Source organism: Orcinus orca, chromosome 6 (assembly GCF_937001465.1).
Source record: "Orcinus orca chromosome 6, mOrcOrc1.1, whole genome shotgun sequence".
NCBI lineage: Eukaryota > Metazoa > Chordata > Mammalia > Artiodactyla > Delphinidae > Orcinus > Orcinus orca.
The window spans coordinates 41,247,367-41,272,300 of NC_064564.1; the positions used below are offsets into that span (position 1 = coordinate 41,247,367).

Sequence of the window (24,934 nt, forward strand, 5' to 3'; positions counted from 1 at the left end):
TTTAAAGCCTTTCTGAAGCATTTCAAAAGAAGTATTTTAGAAACTTTAGATTAAAAGGCCTAGATGTAGGTTGCTTTGTTATGTGGGAACATAAAAGACAAATCTCTATATGAAAAAGTAGCATATTAGTGGTTATTATAAAGGACGGTATACAAATATGAATTTCGAAGCATTTTATTAAAGATTTTACTTTAAATCGAGACACGTGTCAGATAAGCATGAGGTAAAGAATTGTATATGCATAGAATCAAATCCAGAGGAATTACAAATTTTCATTTATCCCGAAGATTTTGGGTATTTCTTCCTTAGCTGTCGTCGTGCAGCTACAGTTGATGCATAGATGACGTATCCCCAGGAGAGCAATACGACCGCGAGGAGCAACTAAGAAATGCAAGAGGAGGAGTAAAAGCAAAAACAGGTGAGCGGCACTTCCTCCTCCCCCCCATCAAGTTGGTGGGAATTTTAGTGACAAACTCGTATAAATGTGGTTCCGGAAGCGAGTACACCAAGCCGCTCTTACGTAAGAAGCGGAAGAGCGTGTCCTCCCGGAAGAGGCGGAGCCGAGGTGAGGGAGTGAAAGGCTTAATTCAGCAATGGATTTTGGAGTTTCTGGGCGCTGAAAAAATAGCGGGCTTTCGCCCGCGGGCCTCAGGAGTCGACTCCGTGGAGCCCCTCCAGGCCCGGGACCTACCGCTGAATAAATCCGGTCCAGGGTGCGGCGACTCACTGACTTCATGGTAAGGAGACGGCGGCGGTCCGCGGGCACGGGCGGAAGCCGCAGGCCCTAAAGTAACCTCCGGGGCGGTGGCTGCCGGGCGGTGGCGGCCATCTTTCAGCCGGGCGCGAGTGCCCGCCCACTCGCCTTCCGGTGCGTTTCCCCTCGGCTGGGCCGGCCTCTTCCGCCCGGAGCTGTGGGCGGTGTCACGTGACCCTGGGCCAAGCCCGCCTTTCGGGAAGGAGGTGAGAGAAACGAGAAAGTATGTTGGAAGTGTTTTTTGCCACTTAGAAGGATAGGCTTGACTCGTCAGCCGGTCTTCCTTCAGTTCCAGAGCAGTATTAATACGAGATAAGGTACCGTCGTGTGCATTTAAAAGTTTATTTGGAAAAATCCACGTTTTAAATGCTACGCCGACGTCTCGTGCTCAAAGAATTAATGTTTCCTCCCGGATCTGTTCCCACAATGTAGGTAGTTCGTGTATTCATCTTTGATGTAAACAAGAATACCACCCGCTTTTATATAACTGACGAATCGTTGTGGGAATCCCTGTTAATTGAGCTTTTCTTCAAGAAACAAGTCTTTGAGAACGCAATGGCTTGTTGATGTCAGTGATACTCTGAAGAAGAAATAACGTGGCATGAATTACTCGGCAGAATGTAGCTGCCAATCAACAAGTATTGAACGTTTGTATGCTTAGGACGGTAGCACGATCAAATATTAAACCGAAGGACAGAGTTTGGCACGCGGAGCCAAGTTCAGCCCTGGAATATTCGGGATACTCACATTTGAGGCGAAGAATGGGGCAGAGGGCCGCTTTAAGCACCAGACGTTATGTCTCTGTAATCTCAGCTGTCGCCTAAACGGAGTTTTAATGCAGATTTCGGAGAGTGGGGAAGGGTAAAAACGTTATCTGTTTTGGGAAGATTTCAAGGCCCTACTCTCTTAGGTTGAATCCCTGTTTATCCCTGTACTGGAGTTGATCTGTCTCTGAAAACTGTAGGCCTCTGATTTGGGTATTCCATTCGAATCCCGGTGTTGTTTCCTAACTCTGCAGCCGGAGGTAGTCCCTTAACCTCCGGGTAACTCAGTTCCTTTATCTATACACCAGATACAGCTTTAGAAACTTCTCACAGAGTTTGGTGAGGTTTAAATGAGACCAAGCTAGTTATCGTGTCTTCCGGGTAAATTAGAAGCGAACTTTAAACTAGTGCCCCTGTAATCCCCAGAGATTAGTAGCAACCAGAGTGACGGTAAAATAGCGATTTCTGCCTCGGTGGGTCAGGCCTCTCTCATTCCAGGAGCGGAGGGGGTTGGGGGAAGGGCCGGGCTCGGGCCGAGCGCGCTAAGCCCCGCCTTCGGTGCCGGCGTCCTCTACCGCGCATGCGTTACGCAGGCGGGTGCTGTGTTTTGACTTGCTGGGGGTCGCGGAGTGGGTTTCGCTTTCTGCCACCGCTTTCTGCCACCACCCCCAAGCAACCATTGGTGATGAGCTCTTTACGTCGCAGGGGTCGCAGCAGCCGCCGGGGTCTCCGCTCTCTCGCGAGGAGGGTGAAGCGCCCCTGCCTACTCCCGCTCCTGAGGGCCGGCGGAGAAGTCGCCGGGTTCGCCTTCGCGGGTCTTGCCGTCACCGACCCAGCTTTCTGGGCCGTCGGGAGCTTGCCACGAGCTCCCCAGCCGGGCCTGCGCCGGTATCCTCCGAGGTGAGTGAGATCGGGAACAATGGGGCGCCGGGGTCGGAAGGGCTGGGCGATCTGGAGCTCCCGCCTGCAGCTAGGCCTAGGGTCGAGGGAGCTGCGGTCCGGGCCTGAGGCGCAGTGGCTGCCCGGCAGGCCGGCGTCCCGGCGGCTCCCGCCGCGCACCTGTGGATCCGTGCCGGTGGGCGGGGGAGGGCTGCTTTCGGAGAAGCACTCCCGAGGGCGCCAGCCCAGCCGTGTACTGGAAGGAGATTGGTCTCCGGGGGAAAAAGCCGACACAAAACAAAAAACGTTAGAGTCTGAGTCGTGGCATCGCCGCTGTCAGAGATGTGACCTTGGGCGGGCCCCTAACCTCTCTGAGTATGTCTGTAAAACGGGAGTAACGGTATTTTAGTTCGTTGCGATTATGTAAGGTACGCGGTTCTTATCTTAGATCCTGGCAGGTGGCAGTTCTCAACCAAAGGAAGTGACTGTCGCCGTGACTGTTAGAGTTTGTGCACTGTTTACACCCCGTGAGCCTGTGACTTCTTCATCCATGAAGTCAGCGCCGCTTTCCTCACGGGCTGCTGATTGGTAGACTGGAAGGGGGCAGTACTGAGATGAGGCAAATAGTGATTTGAGAGGAAAAGTGAATAGAATTTTTGGTAGGTAATTTTAAAGATTGTTTAAGATAAATTCAGAAAGAGTTACCGAAGATTTAAGTTAGTAGCGGTGAGGGTTGGGCTTTTTAGCTTGTTTTTAGTCAATGACTTTGAAAGCTACAGAGTCAGCCAAAGCAGTCATGCTTATCTGGAATGAGTGGCTTTAGAGGGGAATGGTTCCCAAGCAATTCTTTTTATTGCTGAAACTGGAATTAAAATCGTAGGGTCTGGTCAGTATTTAAGTTTTCTAGGGTCTGGTTAGTAGATACTATAACTTCTGTTTGATTTCTTGGAATTGGTGATTAGATTGCAGTTCAGAGACATACATGATTTCTTTAAGGTCACAAAAGATTGGGCCCAAATTGTTTTTAATATTTGGTATATTTCTAGTTCATCCACTTGTGAACCCTTTTTAGCCACTTTGCTGGGATATATTAAGTACAATATTGATATTAATATGAAAATTATTTAGTTGTTATAGACTGTCATCTTTCTGGGCATTTTATAATCAGTTATGGATGATGGAAATGATCAAAATTAACTTTATTTTCACATAACATAGGAAAACAATATTAAGTTCTTACAGCCCACCAAGCACTTTGCTACGGGTTTATGTGGAATATATCCCTTCACACAGGCACCTTTTCAGGTGGGTACTGTTACTCAGCCTGTTTTAGAATTGAGAAAATGTAAGATTTTGTGAAATAAAATAACTTCCTCAAGATCACGCCATTAGTAAGTGGTTTTGATTCTCAGCCCTGGCTCTACATTAGAATTAACATCACTCCGTCAGTGTAATCACCCAGTGATTAAATTGTATATACAGTGATAATTTAAGGAATGCCGTAGAAGATGACTTTTATAGGAAGTCTGGTTTTATTAAATATTTAATTCTGCAGAGCATTCCTACTTTGTATCCCTGTGCAGTTTTTTAAATGTCCGGTTTGTGGTCTAATTTAGATTCTAGCCTCCCGACTCTTTATCACCCTCCACCTGTCCACCCCGACCCCCATCCCTTTTCCCTAGATATGTATGCTCGTTGATTATCTGAAATTTCCCCCAACATGTGATATGGAGGGTTCTTATCCTTGTTAAAGCCAACACATTTGAAGATTTGGGGAAGGGAAGGTTTTGCTTAATCAATTTATTCTAAAGATGGTAAACTTTATTTAGAATTTGGGAGGCAGTTAAGGAAAGGGGTTCAGAAGAACTGATTAACTTATCCCCTATGGGGAAATTAATTTGAAGTCCTAATTCCTAGAGTGCTGGGATAGAGAAACTTTTTTTTTTTTTTATTGCGGTACGCGGGCCTCTCACTGTTGTGGCCTCTCCTGTTGCGGAGCACAGGCTCCGGACGCGCAGGCTCAGCAGCCATGGCTCACGGGCCTAGCCGCTCCACGGCATGTGGGATCTTCCCGGACCGGGGCACGAACCCGTGTCCCCTGCATCGGCAGGCGGACTCTCAACCACTGCGCCACCAGGGAAGCCCGGGATAGAGAAACTTTTACCACAGACTTCTTCTAGAACCTGAAGCACTAAATCTATCATCAGGTCCACCTTTACTACCTGACCCGGAACTCTCCCGCAGACCTCAAATCTTAAATCTGTCTGCTAGCCATCCCTGTTCTATGCCTTAATTTGTATTTTTGAAACAGTTTTGTTGAGATATAATTTATATTTCATCCATAAAGTTCACTTCTTTAAAATATAAAATACAGTGGTGTTTAGTGTATTTATGGAGTATATTTGTGCAACTCTAATTGAACATTTTCATCATCCTAGAAAGAAACCTCATACCCCTGCCCCCTGCAACCACCATTCTGCTTTCTATCCATTTGCCTATTCTGTAAATTTCCTATAAAATAGCATACAACATGTGATCTTTTGTGATTGATATTTTTTCATTTAGCATAATGAAAAAACTCATCCATGTTGTAGCATGTGTCAGTACTTTATTCCTTTTTATTGTCAAATATTCCATTGTATGGAGATTCCATATTCATCAGTTGATGGGTATTTGGGTTATTTCCACTTTTAAGCTCTTAGGACAAACACTGCTATGACTCTTCACTTACAAGTTTTTGTGTGGGCATGTTTTTGTTTCTCTTGCATGGATAGGTGTGGAGTTGCTGGGTCATGTGGTAATTCTACTTCATTTGAATTAGCAAATATTTTAATTTTAGTATTTAGTGATGATTTTGAAAGAGTAAATCCTTTATATGATGATTTATATTCATTGCTATTATTTGGTGTTTCCGATGAATACCATTCTTTGTACCGAAAGATATTCCTGTATAGAAATACAAAACAGGACTAATAATTTGTTCTTTTTTACCTACTATGGATGATGTTACTCATCATTCTTTAGACTGCTGCTGTCAATTTGGTTAACAGACTTATAAAACTAGGGAAGGGAGGACTAAAATTAGTTGAGATTTTGTTTTATTTGAACTTTAAGTTATTACCAAATAATTTTTTTTAATGAATGCATTCTGGGTTGTAATTTTTATGTGAACTGGAAATGTTTAGTAAACACTAAAATCCTGTATTCCAAAGAAACAAATTAAGATAAAATGTATTAACTTGAATTTCACCAGTCTTTTTTAAATTCTAGTTATCCCTTTTTTATATAGAAGAGCAAACTAAAGTCCAGAGTTAATGTGGATTTCTCCAGTTGATGGAGTTAGTTTTAGGTGAAACCTGGTCTTCAATCCAGATCTGATAATCTCTCCAGTGCCCTGTTCACTCTTCACTCCTTCCCCTAATGCACATGCACAGTCTCTTATCCTAATGGTTTTTATTATAAAGATTTTTTTTCTCCTGAGTAGGAGAATTTAAAAATATTAGAAGTAGGGGGAAATGCTGAGAGATTTATGTAATATTAAGGTTCCAGACTTTAAATATATTAGCAAAAATGCAATTAGTATTAATATATTTATAATTCTCTTCTATTTAAGAACAAAGGTAATTTTTCATTTCCACTCTAGAAACAGAGGACTGGAAGTATTTGGAACCCCCTGAAGAAACTTGTTCAGCGTTAATTGGTTTCCTATTAAGTTATAGCTCTGAGAAAGCTAAGATGCCCTAGATGAGCAAGTTTAATTTGAAGTCTATGGTGAAGTACTTACATTTTACAATAATATTGATAGGTTTTTATCGCGGGCTTTATTTGTTTTTGTTAGACCTAGGTATGGCCAGTGAGTTTCTTGTTTAGAAAATTGCAATTCTATTATTTGACTAGATAGCAGTTGACTCATGATGGGACTTTCTGTGATGGTGGAGAAAGATCAGTAATAGGCCCAGGAAAACATAAAGGAAGAAACTAATATATAACATCTATAAAATGATTAGTATAGAAAGCATCTAAAGAGGGATTTCTGAGATAACAAGGCCAAAATGTAATGCAACTAGATTTCAGCTCTGGAAAATTCATTTTGTAAGTTATGGGTCTATATAAACTGACAAATTTAAAGCAAACAGAACTAATCTTTAAGATTCTAGTGATCCTTGTGAGAAAAGGTAAGGAAGGAGGCTGAAAACATGATTTCAAGGTACTTAGTGACTGACTGGATTAAAAGGCAAAGAAAAGCTTCTTAGGGATGCTGAAAGGAGTCCGTGATGAACTGAATATAATAGTGTAGTAAGAATAGTGTAGTATATCAGTAGTGTAGTAATAATAACAGCAACTAACATTTACTCAGCAGTTGCTATAAGCCAGGCACTGCCCATGAGTGCTTTTATATTTTGTTATTTCATTTAATCTTCACTAACAGATCCTTTTTTCTGTGTGAAAGAATCTTCCACTAAAAACCACAGAATTGGTTCAAATAGGTGAACTTTCTGGTATGCAAATTTTCTCCCTAAAGCTATTTTTAAAGATACATGTATAATACTACAAACAAAACAATTGAGTAGTCCGTAGTGTTTGGGGCATATGTATGCAAGATATAAAACCATGTGTAGAAATAACTCCAACTGAGAATTATGATATTTTTGGTTTTTGTTTTCTAGAGAAGGATGGCAGGGGCGGCGGGGAAGCACATAAACGGACATTTAAAAAAATCTGGAAAAACCATGAGAAAATGTTAGCTGCTAACTCTGAGTGGAGGATACATGGGTACTTGCTATATTTTCTTTTGTACTTTTTTGTATATATCAAATTATTTTTTAAAAAAGAATAATAGGATATTATATAATATTTGAGAGCTTACTGTGGACCAGGCACTTTTTCTAAGGGCTTTTTTTTTTTTTTTTAAACGTCTTCACAAATCTTGTGAGGCAGGTTCAAGTATCAGTGAGCTACAGATGAAATTGAAGCATAAGGATGGTAACTAGTAACTAATCCATAGTCACACTGGTAATGTGGCAGCAGGATTCAAACCCAGGAAATCTGACTTTAGAGCTTGTGCTTTAAGTACTGTATTACTATGCTACACTGCCCTTTTATGTTACAAAGACAATAAACTACTTAACTATTTTTACCAAAGTATGTTTCACAGTCATTTGCATTTTTTTCAGATTTAGTCATTTCTTTTTTATCAGGTTACTGATGTATTTTTTTCCCTTTTACAGATAATGGCATCAGCCGCTAAGGAATTTAAAATGGACAACTTTTCACCTAAAGCTGGCACTAGCAAATTGCAACAGACAGTACCAGCTGATGCATCTCCTGATTCTAAGTGTCCTATATGCTTGGATAGATTTGATAATGTGTCTTACTTAGATCGCTGTTTACATAAGTTCTGTTTTCGCTGTGTACAGGAGTGGTCAAAAAACAAAGCTGAATGTCCACTATGTAAACAGCCCTTTGATTCTATTTTCCATTCTGTGAGGGCAGAAGACGACTTCAAGGAGTATGTCCTAAGGCCTTCATACAATGGTTCTTTTGCTACCCCTGATGTTCGACGATTCCGCTATCGTACAACTATGACAAGGGAACGAAGTGCTTCTATTTATTCACCTAATAGTACCATGAATAGAAGAACAACAACTCCACCAGATAGTGGAGTAATATTTGAAGGGTTAGGCATTTCAGCAAGACCTAGAGATGGTGAAATTCCTCCATTTATGAGACAGATTGCAATACGGAGGCCAGCTACTGCAGATGAAAGATCTTTGCGGAAAATTCAAGAACAGGATATTATTAATTTTAGGCGAACTCTCTATCGTGCTGGTGCTCGAGTTAGAAATATTGAAGATGGTGGCCGCTATAGGGATATTTCAGCTGAATTTTTCCGTAGAAATCCGGCTTGCCTTCACAGATTAGTCCCCTGGTTAAAACGTGAACTCACAGTTCTGTTTGGAGCTCATGGATCATTAGTGAATATTGTCCAGCATATCATCATGAGTAATGTTACTCGCTATGACTTGGAGAGTCAGGCATTTGTGTCTGATTTAAGGCCATTTTTACTTAATCGGACTGAGCATTTTATACACGAATTTATCAGTTTTGCCCGATCTCCATTTAACATGGCAGCCTTTGACCAGCATGCAAATTATGATTGTCCTGCTCCTTCATATGAAGAAGGTAGCCATTCTGATTCTTCGGTCATAACAATATCTCCCGATGAAGCAGAGACCCAAGAGCTGGACGTTAATGTAGCTACTGTTAGTCAGGCACCATGGGATGATGAAACTCCAGGGCCATCTTATTCAAGCTCAGAGCAGGTACATGCTGCCATGTCTTCCCTTTTAAATACTTCCGACAGTTCAGATGAAGAACTTGTAACAGGAAGAGCCACATCTCAGATGCAAGCAGTACAAACCAATGATGACATAAATAATGACAGTGATTCTTCTTCAGATAATTGTGTCATTGTTGGGTTTGTTAAACCACTAGCTGAGAGGACCCCAGAACTTGTTGAACTGTCCTCTGATTCTGAGGAGTTAGGTTCCTACGAGAAAATGGAGACTGTGAAGGCGCAAGAACAAGAGCAGTCTTACAGTTCTGGTGATAGTGATGTTAGTAGATGTTCATCTCCACACTCTCTCCTTGGAAAGGATGAACAAATAAATAAAGGTCATTGTGATTCTGGTACAAGAATCAAATCAAAGAAGGAAGAGAAACAGTCTGTATCATTGTCCTCTCCCAGAGACCTGAGCTCATCCATCAGAGGAGACAGAGTATATTCCCCATATACCCGCAGACACAGAAGGAGGGGAAGATCCAGAAGTTCAGATTCATGTTCCCAGAGTAGGAGTGGGCATGATCAGAAGAATCATAGGAAGCATCATGGGAAGAAAAGAATGAAAAGCAGACGATCCAGAAGCAGGGAGAGTAGCAGACCCAGAGGTAGAAGAGACAAAAAGAGATCAAGAACTAGAGATAGCAGTTGGTCAAGAAGAAGCCAAACTCTATCTCTAAGTAGTGAAAGCACAAGCAGATCAAGATCTCGTAGCAGTGATCGTGGTAAAAGAAGGTCACGGAGCAGAAATCGAGATCGTTACTATTTAAGAAATAATTATGGAAGCAGATACAAGTGGGAGTATACTTACTATAGTAGAAACAAGGACAGGGATGGCTATGAATCATCTTACAGGAGGAGGACTCTGTCCAGAGCTCATTATTCCAGACAATCTTCAAGTCCAGAATTTAGAATTCAGTCTTTTTCTGAAAGAACAAATGCTAGAAAAAAAAATAACCACAGTGAAAGGAAATATTACTACTATGAAAGGCATAGATCAAGGAGCCTATCTAGTACTAGATCAAAGACTGCATCTACAGGGCCTGACCGTGTGAGAAATGAAAAGCCTGGTGGGAAACGAAAATACAAAACACGGCATTTGGAGGGTTCTAACGATGTGGCTCAACCATCTCGGGAATTTGCTTCTAAAGTAAAGGAAGGTCATTACTCAAAATCTTCATCAAAATTGGATGGAAGCTACAAAAATGAGAGTGACAGCTTTTCAGATAGCCGATCATCAGACAGAGAGACAAAGCACAAGAGAAGAAAAAGGACCCGGAGCCTAAGTGTAGAGATAGTTTATGAAGGGAAAGCTACCGATACAACTAGACACCATAAAAAGAAAAAGAAAAAACATAAGAGGAAGCATAAAAAACACCATGGTGATAATGCTTCACGTTCCCCAGTTGTGATTACCATTGACAGTGACAGTGATAAGGATTCTGAAGTAAAGGAGGATACAGAATGTGACCTTAGTGGTCCTCAAGACCCTCTACAAAACGAATTTTTGGTTCCTTCCTTGGGACCATTTGAAACTAAAGATGTAGTTACAATAGAAGATGAATTTGGTGTCCTGGGCAAGGAGTGTGACATTACCACACTTAATAACAACTTGAATAATGCCAACAAAACTGTAGATAATATTTCACCCCAGGCAGCTTCAATTGAACAGACTCTTGATGTAAGAGAAGAGAGCACCTTTGCCTCTGATTTGGAGAGCCAGCCCAGTAATGTCTCTTATCAAACTGAGTCATCAAGGCGATTGCCATCTCCACGGATATCATTAATGTCAGTGTCTCTTGGTAGAGACCATGATATGTCTTAAAACTGCCAAAGCGTCTCATTGAGAATTCTGGTGGTATAAAAAGGAAAAAAAAAAAGAACAATGTCATCTACTGCAGTCTGTTTAAAGATGACACTTGGTGAAAAAACTCTTTTCCCCCTTAAAAATATTTTGTGTAGGGCTTCCCTGGTGGCACAGTGGTTGAGAGTTCGCCTGCCGATGCAGGGGACATGGGTTCGTGTCCTGGTCTGGGAAGATCCCACATGCCGCGGAGTGGCTGGGCCTGTGAGCCATGGCCGCTGAGCCCGTGCGTCCGGAGCCTGTGCTCTGCAACGGGAGAGGCCATAACAGTGAGAGGCCCACGTACCGCAAAAAAAAAAAAAAAAAAATTTTGTGATTTTTTTTTTTTTTGTGTGTGTGTTAAAAATTTGTAAAAATCATTATTTGTTCAAAAAATATGTATGTCCCACCCTCAGAGATATGCACTTTTAAGTGAAGAAAATGGTATTGCTAGCAGTTTATTTAAAACTTGGGATCCTTTTTAAATAAAAAATATAAATTTTAGAAGTTATTTCATAAAGCCATATGGTATTGACATATTTTTAAAGTAGTCAATGAGTATTTTTGAATTTTTTTTTGAGAGTTATTCTGGAAATGTGTTATAAGCTAGGAGAATCCCTTTGGACAGTCTTTATTTTTCTTCTTAAAAATTTGTATGATTCAAACCATTTCTTCAGGTTAAATTGAGGAATTTTATCTGCACAGTTTATCTTGACATCTGCCAAAAGAAAACTTTAAATATTTCCTTTATATACTTGTTTATCTGGACTGCCAGTAAAGCAAATGTGTATTCAACAAAAGAAAAAATAAAACAGTAACACTTTAAAACAATCCAAAAATTTTCCTTTGCAGTATTGATTGTTTTTTAAATCAAATTATTTTAGTGGACCTAAACTCTTGTAAATAGTTAAGGATATCCTTGTGTTATAAATACTGAATTTCACAGTTTTAATGTGAACTACATTTAACCTCACAGTTTTAGTGATTATTTTAGTTCTTTAATCTGATTATGAAGAGTATCTTAATTTGCTGTCTTCAGCAAAATGCGGTTATGTAGTATGTAGCTTGCTAAAAACAAAATATCTCTTGCTTGACTTCTTTTATATTGGTAGTTCTTTTACACAAAGTGGCTGTGTTTGTTTATGTTTTCTTCTGGTTTAGAGATGATAAAAACTGCTGTACCTCTATAGCCTGATGTAGGATTGCCAGTGAACAGCAGAACTTGGATGAGATCTAAATTTAGTCGTCACTTTGCCTTGCTCCCATGTTCATTCATTGTTCAACAGAAATTGGAATGTCTGCTGTGTGTGGCAGGTTTTTAGGGATTCAGTGACAGAACAAAGCAGGTATGCTCCCTTTCCTCATGGGAGATATATATATATATATATATAAACATTACAAACTATAAGCTCTCTGGAGACAAAGTATAATTTCCTGTAAGAGCATACAGTGGGGGCCTAATCTCAGGTGGAAGTAGTGGTTGAACTGAAATCCAGAGAACAAGTAGATATTAACTAGGAGTAGAGTTGTCAGCAAAGGGGATGTGCAGAGATCCAAAGGCAGAAAGGGAGTCTGGCGTATTCTAAGGACTAAAAGAAGCAGGCTTAGCTAAAGGACAGAGAGTGAGGGACCAAGCTTTGTAGGCCCCGCTAAGAGTTTGTGTTTATCCTAAGGGCAGTAGGAAACTGGTTTATAAAGTAATGAGAATCTAAAGTTGACACAATTTTAGTAAGCCCAGATGTTGAGACATTGTGGGATGATTATAGCTGATCAAAGAATATACTTGGAAATTATGAAATGACTGTAGTTTTTCTTAAGTATTAAAAATGTAAGAATGCTGTTGTATTCCACATTCTGCTTTTGCATGATATTTTAGTGAATACCCATCTTAATACATGGCACCATCACATCATCCTCTTAGGCGTTCAAGCCAAAAATTTCCAAGTCTTTGATTCTTCGTTCTCCTTCAGCCCTCTCATCCAGTCACTAAATCTTGGTCACTAGATATTTTTCTAATATTTCTAATGTGTCTGTACCATCATCCAGTCTAGGCAGCCGTGATCTCTCACCTGTACTACCATAATGGGTCTGCCTGCATCCACTGTTTACCTCCATCCATTCTTGATGTAGCTTTCAAAAGACCTTTAAAAACATTTTTTCCCCCTTTCATTCTACTTAAAATCCTTCAGTAGCTTCCTATTATTCTTAGGATATTTATTAAAAGGAAACAAAAGTCCCACATAATATGGATTACAGATCTCTGCTTAATTAGACTCTAGTCCATCTTTAGCTTTTCTCTCACTTCATTTGTGCTCTGGCCACACTAGCCAGCTTCAGGTCTGTGGAGGTGCTGCTCCCTACTAATTCAGAGCCTTCATGCATAGCATTTTTCTTCTGCTGGGAACTGAATTCTCTGGCTAAACTAGGTTAATGTTAAAGTGTGCCCCTCCACTCCATTATTTCCTCTCAATTACTTCCTCTTAACAACCCTGGACTCCTTTAGGGTATGCATCACAAGTTGCAGTTGATTACTAATGTCTTCTCTCTCACCAGTCTGAAAGTTCTTTGGCAACTGTGTGTGTTCTGCTATATCCCTTCTCTATTTTCTTTCACATAGGATATGCTTAAAGCACTTATTGGGTGGATGTATAGGTGCTAGAGATTTTTTTAAATTGGCTAAGACCTGCTTTCTGCTTTCACAGAGCTATACTTTCTATAAACTTTCAACCTAACTGCATTCGTTTAGCCTATTCATCCAAATTTGTTGTCCATGAGACATTTCATTTTACCTCAGGTTTTCAGTGTTTTTGTGACTTATTTCTGTAAAGGAAATGCAACTAGGCATTTGCACTTGCTCATTCATTGGGCAAGCACTTGCTCAGTCTCATCCTCGGATTCACAACTGGAAAACTTGTTATTATTACTTCCTTGTCTAAATAGTCCAATTTGGCCTTGCCTCTTGGGGGAGGCAACCCAAGGGCTTCCCTAACCCATCTAGTCTGTAGTAACAATAGGTGGTGTGTACAGAGGAGCAGAATTTATGCAAGGTCAGCTGATGTCCTGTACTTACTGGGAATTATTTTTATATCACGGGGAATAATTGCAGTCCCCTCTACCGTAGGCTGTGGACACCTGAGCCAGCTGGTAATGCATCTCTGGACTTGGAAAATTTTTTCAGAAGGTGCTTTGGCGTACTGGAAACCACCAGCACCCCATTGTCCCCACGAATTGGGGCAGGGGATGAGAAATGGAAAGGGGTTCCTCCACACAAACCAGATTTCATCAGGATTCAGAGCATGGATCCATTTCTGTTGTTTGGTTTTTTTTAAATTTATTCATTTATTTATTTTTGGCCACACTGTGCGTCATGTGGGATCTTAGTTCCCCGACACGGATCAGACCCGGGCCAAGACAGTGGAAGCATGGAGCCCTAATCATTGGACCACCAGGGAATTCCTGAGCATGGATCCATTTCTAACATTAACCTCATTAGACCTGTGTACTATCGAAATGGTGACATTTTAAATTACTATGATAATGTAGAGACTAGAAATTGTATAGACACGTCTGGTGATTGGTGCTTTTAGGAAAACCCACATGGGCATGTAAATCATAATCATTATGTAACCTACTCTCAAATGGTTCTAGAAGATGCGTATATAGTTGGAGAGGAGTAATGATAAGTTGTGGTACAATTTAAAAATTGGTGAACGAGGGTAAAACATACAGAAATCCTTTGTACTCCTTGTAATTTTCATGTAAGTTTGAAATAGTTTCAAAAGTGCTTCTTTAGGCCTGCAAGGTTGCCTGCATGTGAGAATGTGTCAGTGAGTTATCAGCCTTGTATATCCTGCAAAAGGGAGAAAAAAATCACAAAGGCAAACATGTGACTGTTAAAGCCACTTTCTCCGTGAGAAAGAACGGAAGTCACTAGACAATCTACTCTTGATTCCATGCTCAGAAGCAAGCTTGTGAGGGTATAAAACCAAAGAAAGGAGAGTTTGCTTTATTTTTAAAATTTCAGGTGGGAGGGAGAGAAGATTTGGGGGAAGGAGGCCCTAGAATGGGGAGAAGTTGAAAATAAAGGAGAACGGTAAGTGCTGTAGCAAAGGGGATCCAGAAAACGGGTATGTGAATTAATAATGGATATAGAAGCAGAGGCGAGTCTTATTCCAAAGTGGCAGAAGGAAGTAAAAATGCAGAGAGACACTGGTGGGTAGATGATTAAGGTGAGGTAGTTCATTCTCTAAAGCCTCTCTTTTCTCCATGAAGTAGGAAGCAATGCCATCTTCTGAGAAAGATGCATCCCGAGTAGGATTGGGCTTGAGGAGAGGAGTGGAAAGAGGGTCGTGGAGAGAGGCTTAGTTAAGAATTGCTGATGAGTTTTGAGGTCTCACCTGAGATACTGGGATGTTTAAATTTATGGGACCCTGAAATTTGTGATTTTGCCCTGGTAGCATTCAACAATATGGAAATAGAAGCAGAAACTAATGTTGGACATCTAGTATGCATTCAGTATTTCTACAGTGAATGAACAAATGGATGTATGGTTGACGTATCGCTGAATGTAAGTAGTCAAAAAAGGGGCAAGGGAATTGAGGGAGATACTGGTGAGTGTAGTTGAATTGGTGCATTCTGGTGTCTGGGCTGTGTAGGGAAGGAAGTGAAGCTATGAGGTGACCATTATACTTAGAGAACAGTGAGGTTCAAGTAGGCATAGTGGGGATAGGAGTAAGAAGACTGAAAAAATATTTTAGAGAGCACCGAATTCTAGCCATGACTGGAAGTAACGAAAACGGGTGGAGGTGAAGGTGATTGGAATTGAGGATAATGATTTATGAGGTAGTCAAGTATTCTCTACTTGGAAGAACACTCTGGATGATGGTGGGAGATACAGGATGGACAAGAAAATGGTAGTTGTGTCACTGGTATTATATCTTGTCCTTTACACTCATGTTCTGCTGCAGCAGCTGACTCATGCACAGAAGAGAACCAAAGCTTGGTAAATGATTAATTCCTCATTTTGAGTTTTCAGTCAATACCTGAATCTCTTAGGTATTGGAAAACAGTAAGTGTTATATGGCCACTTAAAAAAGTCCAGTTGCTTGTTACAATGTCATGGAAATTAGTAAATTATTTCCTACTTTACTTGCAAGGATATTGGGTGGTAAATACCATTGAATCTGTGCATGAGAAAAGCAAGTAAATTCTTTCCTACTTTACTTTGCAAGGATATTGGGGAACGGTAAATACCATTGGATCTGTGCATGAGAAAAGCAAGAGGTAAGGGAAATAGAATTCAACTTAGGCCAAGGCCTGAGTCTAAATTCATCCCAGTAGGAGCCGCAACTGCGATGTTTGCCAGTTAGGTGGTGTGCTTTCTATAGACATGGGGCAAAATTAAAGCATCTAGTATTTGCCTGGTGTAGGCTGGCTTCTGTTTCTCTGAAAGATCATCTGCACTTCATATAGGTGAACAGTTCTCTCCTAGGCAAGAGGCTATCTCTTTGCTTTTCTATCTGTAAAATTCATTTATTCATCAGATGCTGTGTACCTGTGGACCAAGATTATGCTAAATGCTAGGGTTATAAGGATGAATAGGAGGGCACCAACAAGAATTTTAAAGAAGGTGGGGATGGAACAATTAGTCTTGCTCTTAAGAAACAAGTAGAGATAATGTAGAAGGTTTGGAGTGGGGAAAGGCTCAGTAAAAAACTGTTTGAGAAGCCCTTTGCAGTAGTTCAAACCAGAAATCAAAAGGGCCTGTGGAACAGTGAAAATAGGGATCCAGGAGACGCTAGATTGAGTAGATTTCTGGGGTAGATGAGATGAGATTTGGGCACCATTTTGATGAGAATGGGCTGTGAGAGGCACATGGTGACAATATTCAAGGTAGGAAATACAGAAATAGGGACAGTTGGGGGAGGAAAAAGAGTTCAGTTTGAGACTGTTTGAGTTGCCTAGAGCTGTGCTGTCCAGTATAGTAGCCACTGGCCACATGTGGGTATTGACCCCTTGAAATATGGCTAGTGAAACTGAGGAACTTTGGAATTTTATTTACGTTTAGTAGCCACATGAAGCTTGTGGCTACCATATTGCCCAGTACAGGTAGAAAGCATTTCTATCACCTCAGAAAATTCTTTGTACAGCATGGAATAGAGCATACCATGCAGATGAAGATTTCTAGTGGGTAGCTGGAAATAGGAGTGTGCATCTTGGAGAAAAAATTGGGGCTAGAGAGATGATTTAAGAGTCACTGGGAATAGAGTAGTAATGAAGCGGTGGGAATGGATGAGATCTCCCAGAGAGGGGAGGTAGAGCAAGAAGAGAAGCAGACATAGGTGAGAATTCTAGGGAACACAACCTTAAGGAGGCTGATGAAGAGATGCTTTCAAAAGAGAATGAAAGTGTTTCTTCCAGTGCCATGTACTTTTTTTTTTGGCCTCCAATTTTGTCTTGTATCTCCTGTGCTAAATGCGGTGTCCTGCGCACAGTAGGGCGTAAGCAGATTTTCCAAGAACTTACTCAAGTTCTTGAGAGTACCTCACTGTTAGCTTCATGTGATCATTGTATCAGGAAACGTTGCTCTGGGTAGAGCAGGTGAGGCCGCCTCCGAGGATATCTAATATGGTCTAGACAGAGTACAGCACTAGGAATGACAGTCTTTTGACCTTACTCAATCACCCTCTTTTGTTAACACTTTTCCTTCATGCCCAGCTATGATTTTCTGGATTAGGTTTAAATCAATTCCTTGCAATACCCTCCAACTCTCTTGCCTTTCTGTCCTCATTCACCTAGTTTAGGGGTTGGCAACCTTTTCCTATAAAGGGCCAAATAGTAAGTATTTTCAACTTTTATGGGCCATGTGCAATCTGTTGTATATAGTCTGGTTTTTTCTATAACACTTCAAAAATGTTAAAGCAGTTTTTAGCTTGCAGCCTGTAAAAAACAAGCCACATACTAGATTTCCCTGCAAGCAATAGTTTGCTAACCCATTACCTAGCAAGACCTCAATCTGGATGAACCCAGCTCTTGTCCCTACATGCGTCCTGCGAAGTATTCCTGAAGGAATCAGTAACTGTATAGATTGGTATCACCGTGAAAACACAATCACCAGCCTCAGCTTCATATATACATTACTGTACAAGTTTATTATTCTTCCCCATTGACAAAATGAATATTTCACACCTTTTCCTCCTCAAATCTCCCATTTCTCTCTACCACACAACTTTACATATTGGCTGGGCAGTTCTGGTCAGTGTCAAGGTCAGGCAAACACAAACTCAGCCTGTTTATCAAAAACAGTACCTCTAGCACATTATTAGGGACACTGCCTGCTTACTTGGTCTCGACTGGCTTTCTCATGTGTTCAGTCAACTGGTAGGCCTGCTGATCTAGGATGGCCTCAGCTGGGATTATGGGGCTCTTTCCATGTGGTCATTTGTCTTCTAGCACATTAGCCTGAGCTTGTTTCTATCGTGGTCACAGGGGTCCAAGAGAGAGCAGAAGTGTGCAAAGTCTTTTGAAACCTGAGCTCAGTATCAACACACTGTCATTCCCTCATTGTGTTGCCTACGGCAGTCATAATTCCAGGCAGATGCAAGGGGAGGGAAAAGAGACTCCACTGTTGATGAGAGGAACTGCAGAGTTACACTGTAAAAGGTGTAAATATTGGGAAAAGTGACTTGTAATTTTCGCTCTCTACCTACCATGACGTTCATCTCTCCACTCAGTGGATGAAGCCCTCTTTCTCTAGGCCTCTGTTCTCAAACTTTCACACGCATCAGAAGCATCTGGAGAGTTTGTTAAAACATGGATTGCTGGGCGCCACCCCCACAGTTTCTGATTCAGAAGGTATGGGATGCCAAGAATGTGTTTTTCTAACAAGTTTCCAGGTGGTTCTGATGCTGCTGCCCTGCAAACCAGTTTGAGAACCACTGATGGAGGCTAATCCTCCCTATGTGCTCTGGATTTCACTTACCGTCACTTTAATCACAATTTTGATGTCTCAGTTATCCTCCTTCCTCCTTTATCTCTTGTTTTTCAGTGACTTTGCTACTCAGAGTGAGGTCTGTGGACCAGCAACGTCAGCATCACCTGAGAGCTTGGTAGGAATGCAGAGTCTCAGGTCTACTGGATCAGAATCTGCACTTTAACAAAACCTGTGGGTCATTCGTGTGCGCATTAATGTTTGAGAAGCACCGCCTGTGGGTAGTTCTCATCAGCAAGCAAGCGAGCATGTTCTTGATGTCCTCCTCCAAGCTTGCCTCTCTTCCAGTGTCCCTGTTAATAGTTGGCACCACCATTCGTGCAGTGCCTCAGGTTAAACAAATGGGAGCTCTCCTTGACTCCTCTCGCATATCCTTCATCCAGTTCAACAGCAAGTTTTGTGGGATTTTAAGGTTATATATCCAGCAACTTCACCACTTCCACTGCTTTGATCCTAGTCCGATATGCCATGTCTCGCACTGGGACTACTGCTGTAGCTTCTTACCAGGTCACTGCTTCCCCCTTCCCCCTTGCAGTTTGTTTTCTGTTCTCCCTCTCAAAATCCTGCAGTGGTACCCCAGCATATTTAGGATCAAAACCGTTGTTCTTATCTTGATAAGTCTGTCAGGCTTTACGTGAACGGCCTTGGCCACCTCTGTCTTCCCTCTCCCCAACCCATTCCACCCCACAACCCTGCACACCTTTTCTTTTGCGGACCCAGTTCACTACTGCCTTCCCGCCTTGGTACCGTCTCTATTTTTTGAGTGGAATGCTCTTCACGCAGTTGGCATGCCCTCACTTCGTTTGTGTCTTCCCTGATCAACTCATGTAGTATAAGTAGCCCCCGTTACTCTTTATTCCCTTATTCTGCTTTATTTCTCCTCATTGCCCTTACTGCTACCTGGCATCTACCAATACTTTCTTATCCAACTCCCACACTAGAATGTCATAAGCTCTAAACTTAACTTCTCCATTTTAGTCATGGTGCTACCATTTTCACAGTCATTCAAACCAGATACCTGGACTGTAGCCTTGATTCTTTATCCTCTTCTTTTCTGCTGCCGTTCACGCAATTCTATCACTAAAATATATCTCTTCTTCTACTCCCACTGCCACTGTCCTTATCTAAGCCCTCATCATCTCCTACTTGAGTCACCTCCCAACCGAACTACTCGTTCTGTGTAGGAGCCAGAGAGTTCTTTCAAAAAATGTGATGAGACTATGTTATTTTTTGCTTAAAACCCTGCAAGGTGTTCCCAGTGCACTTCATTCCTTGTATTTCAAGGTCCCGTTTACCTCTTCATCAGCACTGCCTACCATCTACCCCTTGTTCTTGAAGTTCCAGCTACAAGTGTCTTTCACTTTTTCTTTTTGACCTATTTCTGTTTCTGTCCCCCTGCATGGAATCCCCCATCCCAGCTTTTTTTGAATAGTTGATTCCTTCTCATTCTTAAAGATTCAGCTGAAATGTGACCTACTCAGAAAAATATTCTCTTACCATTGTATTAAAATAGTTTTTTCCAATGTCCATTATTTTCCATCTCATGACTCTGCTTGCTTTCTTTGTATTACTTCACATTTGGCAATTTCTTAATTGTTTACACTTTTACATCTTTATTGTCTGCTCCCTCCTCCAATCAGACTCCAAGCTTCTGAGGGCGACTGTTTTTCACGTATCTCCAGATACCCAGTTCTTTTCACAATACCTGACATACAGTAGATACTCTGTAAATGCATTGGATGAAGTAATGCCCAGGTGAGGTAGAGAGTCTGCTGAATCCTTTCTTCTCACCATTCTGTGACACTTCCCTTCTTCCCCGACCTTGGTCAGATTTTACGTACAGATCTATCACATGACTGTATCTCTGGGACTTCAGTTCTTTGAGATTCTACACTATAATTGTTGATGTTTAATAAATCCACTGTTATTCAAAGCTCTGTTGTTTCCTACTGGTAGCATAAAAGGAAGCGTGTCTTTTTTTTCTTTTTTTTTTTTTTTTTTAAGGAATTTTGGATCTGATTTCTTTTTCTCAGTTAAAAATCTAAACCCAACTAGTGGCAGAATAGCTTGTATAAGTGATAAAAATGGACGAAATATAAAGAACAAATACTTGAAGGCACTGAAAAAAAAATCAAAAGGCAGAAACTAGAGGGAATTAGACTACTGAAAGACAGGAACTGTACTGCATGAGAACTGCATTTGGCTTTTCTTCTAAGGGTTCCCCCCCTAGTCCACATGGAGGTTTGCAGACAAGCAGAAAATCACAGGCATTGAATTAGAAGATGAACCCTGGGGCTGCCAAAGTGATGATACTGAAGGGGAAAATTCTGAAAGAAAGGAAACACAACGGGGGACTCCTAGAATTTGTATGTAACCTTCACTCAGATCCTTAGCTGTCCTTGCAATGTATACATGCAGGGGAGAATCCAAGGGGCCCAGGTAAGCAATAGCTGGAAGGCTGGAAAAGCTCAACAGATATCTCAGCTGGGAAGGGAAGGCCGAATTTGGAGTCTGAGTCCCACCAACTTGGAAAGGCAGTGGAAACATGTAGGGCTTTTCACTTGAAACCCCTCAGGACCCTGCCTTAGCAGAAAAGACTATACCCCTGAATGAGGGAGTCACCTTTCATTAAAGGCAAAACTTTAACAGATGTGTGAAACCCACCACAATGTGTGAAACAAGGCCTCTGTAATTTCAAAATGAATAGCTGGTAAGTTAGCATGCTAGAACAAAAAGCAACACTCTTCAGAGAAAATAATAAAATCCAGAGTTTCTACAGCATATCTGTAAATGTCCAGTGTAAAATAAAAAATTATTAGACATGTGAAGGAATCCATAGGCAAGAGAAAAAACAGTTACAAAAATATGCTGTGAGATAATCCACATGATGGAATTAGCAGACAAAGACTTTCAAGACACTATTATAAATATATACATGAACTTAAAGAGAAGATAGCTATAATGAACACAGAGTTTCTCAGCTGAGATATTGAAAGTAGAAAAAGCCAGTAGAACTGTTAGAACTTTTCAAAATAATACTTGAAATGAAAAATTCACTGGAGCCTAAACAACGTATTGGAGGAGCCAGAAGGGAAGTGACATCAGATGGAAAGAAACCAGTATCTACAAGTGGGAATGAATAGCATCAGAAATGGTAAAAAGCACAGGAAAATAGAAAAGACGCTCATTTTCTTATTTTATTTAAAAGACAACTGACTTTTTACAATAAAGCTTATAACGTTGTATTATGTGGTTTATAATATATAGAAGAGTAAAAGTTAGGACAATAGCACAAATGATGGGCTGGGGTGGATGGAATTACATGGTTGCAAGGATCTTTTACTTTATATTTACTTGATCTTATCATATTGATTATAAGTAGACTGATATAGGGGCTTCCCTGGTGGCGCAGGGGTTAAGAATCCACCTGCCAATGCAGGGGACACAGGTTCGAGCCCTGGTCCGGGAAGATCCCACATGCCACGGAGCAACTAAGCCCGTATGCCACAACTACTGAGCCTGCGCTCTAGAGCCCGCGAGCCACAACTACTGAAACCCACACGCTTAGAGCCTGTGCTCCGCAACAAGAGAAGCCACCGCAATGAGAAGACCGCGCACCGCAACCAAGAGTAGCCCCCGCTCGCCGCAACTAGAGGAAGCCCGTGCACAGCAACGAAGACGCAACGCAAAAATAAAATAAATTTATTTAAAAAATTTAAAAAAATAAGTAGACTGATATAAATTAAAGATGCATGTTGTAAACAACAGAGCAACCACTATGTGTACACATATATGGGTGGGGGGAGGAAGAGAAAGCTAAAAGAAAGAATTTATAGCTAAGAAAGATAAAAGTAAAATATATATTTGATTAACCCAAAGGAATAGAGCAGAGGAACAAAATCAGATGCAACAAACAGCAAAATTGCAGTTTTAAACCCATATAATAATTAAATGGAAATAATTTAATGCTCCAATTAAAAGGCAGAGATTGTCAGACTGGATAAAAAAGGAACACCTAACTATAAGCTATATACTAGAGGTGCACTTCAAATATGAACAGAGAGGTTGAAAGCAATAGGATGGAAAAAGATATACCATGCAAACAGCATAAGAAAGATGTTACGAGTTTTGTAATAACACATGACGTAGACTTCGATATAACAAGTATCAAAAGGACATTTCATAATGATAAAGACATAATTTATCAGGAAAACAACAATCCTAAATGTGTATGCATCTAATAACAGAGCTACAAAATTTATGAAGGAAAAACTGATAGAACAAATGGGACACATGGACAAATCAATAATCATAGTTGGAGATTTTAACACCCCCCTCTCACTACTTGATATAACAAGTAGACAAAATTAGTAAGGGTATAGAATACTAGAACCACACTAATAAACCAACCTGACATAATTGAAATTTATCAAACATTATACTCAAGAACTGCAGAATATACATTCTTCTTAAGTGTATCTAGAAGATACTTGATATATCAAGATAGTCATTATATGCTGGGCCATAAGGCAAGTTTCAGTACATTTCAAAAGACTGAAATCTTACAACGTATACTTTTGGATCACAACAGTTTAAAATCAGAAGTCAATAACATCAAGCTATTTAGGAACTTCCCAATATTTGAAAAATAAACACACTTCTAATTAACTCATAGGTTAAAGAAGAAATCACAAGGATACTAGAAACTATTTCAAATGGAATGACATTGAAAATACAATGTATCAAAACTGATGGGATGTTAGAACTTAGATGAGAAAAGGGAAATTTATAACCTTAAATGCTTATATTAGGAAAGAAAGATGTATAAAATTAGTGATCTAAACTTCTACCTTAACAAGCTAGTAAAAGAAGAGCAAATTAAACCCAAAGGAAGTAGGAGAAAAGAATAATTTTAAAAAGGGCGCTACATCATGACGAGATGGGATTTATCCCAAGAGTTCTAGGTTGGTTTAATATTCAAAAATCAATCAGGGCTTCCCTGGTGGCGCAGTGGTTGAGAGTCCGCCTGCCGATGCAGGGAACACGGGTTCGTGCCCCGGTCCAGGAAGATCCCACATGCCGCGGAGCGGCTATGCCCATGAGCCATGGCGCTGAGCCTGCGCGTCCGGAGCCTGCGCTCCGCAACAAGAGAGGCCACCGCAATGAGAAGCCCACACACCACCACAAAGAGTAGCCCCCGCTCGTCACAGCTAGAGAGAAAGCCGGCACATAGCAACAAAGACCCAACACAACCAAAATAAATAAATAAATAAATATCAATGTTGAGTATGTTAACAGAGTATATGATCACCTCAATAGATACAGAAGAAAACATTTGAGAAATTCAACACCGATTCATGATAAAAACTGAGCAAACTAGGAATACAAGAAAACATTAATCTGATAAAGGGCATCTAAGAAAAAACAACAGCCAACTTGTTTACCAAGTGCAAGCTTGTACTGCTTACCAAACGACAGGCCAATAAATCAAGAGATGAGGTGTTGGGGCAAGGAATAGCAACTTTATTCGGAAAGCCAGTGGACTGTGAAGATGGTGGACTAGTGTACCAAAGAACCGTCTTGCCTGAGTCACAATTCAGGCTTCTTTTATACTAAAAGGGGAGGGGGTGTGGCTGGTTGCTGCAGACTTCTTGGTGCAGGAATCCTTTCTTCTTGCGGCTGTCGAGGTAGGCCTGGTCACATGTTCCTATAAACCCCAACAAGACAAATGTTATTCTCTGTTCTGCAACTTTTAATCTCTATATGAATGGAAAAGTGTCACACCTTTAAAGGTCAGAGCCTTGAGAATGGGCTCTCCTGTCTATTTCAGGCTGGAGGCAATAGTCTTTTGAGTTTGAGGAGCCCTTGGTGCAGAGCCAGCATGACTAAGCACAGGCAACAGAACACGAAGGTTAGAGCTAAAAGAATAGATTCAATATGGAGTCAGGTTTGTTCTTCTCTGTTACAAACTTTGTAATTAAAGTGAAACATTGTTTCCCTGCTGAGACAAATAATAAGGGTGTCAATTCTCAGCAGTTTTATTCAACTTTCTGTTGGAAGCCATAGGAGGTGCCATAAGGAAAGGAAGCAGAATGAAAGGCATAAGGATTGGAAAAGAAGAAGTAAAAAACATGTATTCAAAAATGACATGATTGTTTACCTAGAGATTTTTAAGAAATCTATAGAATAATCACTACAACTAATAAGTGAATTAGTGAATTCTATATACTAGCAACAAAAATTTGAAAATGAAACTTTAAAAACAATTCAATTTACAGTAGCATCAAAGAACATAAAATAGTTAAGAATAAATTTAACAGATATGTAGAAGATCTGTACTCTTAAAACTATACAATATTGCTGA

The 24,934-nt window shown here is 40.7% G+C and overlaps 2 protein-coding genes across 6 annotated transcripts; one reads left to right on the forward strand and one right to left on the reverse strand.

Moving 5' to 3' along the window:
- Positions 1 to 158: 158 nt before the first annotated feature.
- Positions 159 to 736, reverse strand: SMIM27 (small integral membrane protein 27). Its single transcript, XM_033437765.2, has 2 exons — positions 692 to 736; positions 159 to 381 (listed from the first exon to the last, which is right to left on the reverse strand). The coding sequence occupies exons 1-2, from the start codon at positions 734 to 736 to the stop codon at positions 277 to 279; spliced, it is 150 nt and encodes a 49-aa protein (XP_033293656.1). The 3' UTR covers positions 159 to 276.
- On the forward strand, positions 542 to 11,419 carry TOPORS (TOP1 binding arginine/serine rich protein, E3 ubiquitin ligase). 5 transcript variants are annotated; one of them, XM_049711099.1, is made up of 5 exons: positions 943 to 1,071; positions 1,187 to 1,392; positions 2,224 to 2,418; positions 7,065 to 7,170; positions 7,626 to 11,419. In XM_049711099.1, exon 5 carries the CDS (start codon positions 7,629 to 7,631, stop codon positions 10,560 to 10,562), a length of 2,934 nt encoding a protein of 977 aa, XP_049567056.1. In that variant the 5' UTR covers positions 943 to 1,071; positions 1,187 to 1,392; positions 2,224 to 2,418; positions 7,065 to 7,170; positions 7,626 to 7,628; the 3' UTR covers positions 10,563 to 11,419. The 5 variants fall into 5 exon arrangements, with proteins under 5 accessions (XP_033293648.2, XP_004275116.2, XP_049567056.1 ...); XM_033437757.2 differs by lacking the exons at positions 943 to 1,071; positions 7,065 to 7,170 and adding an exon at positions 542 to 737; XM_033437756.2 differs by lacking the exon at positions 7,065 to 7,170.
- Positions 11,420 to 24,934: the final 13,515 nt, after the last annotated feature.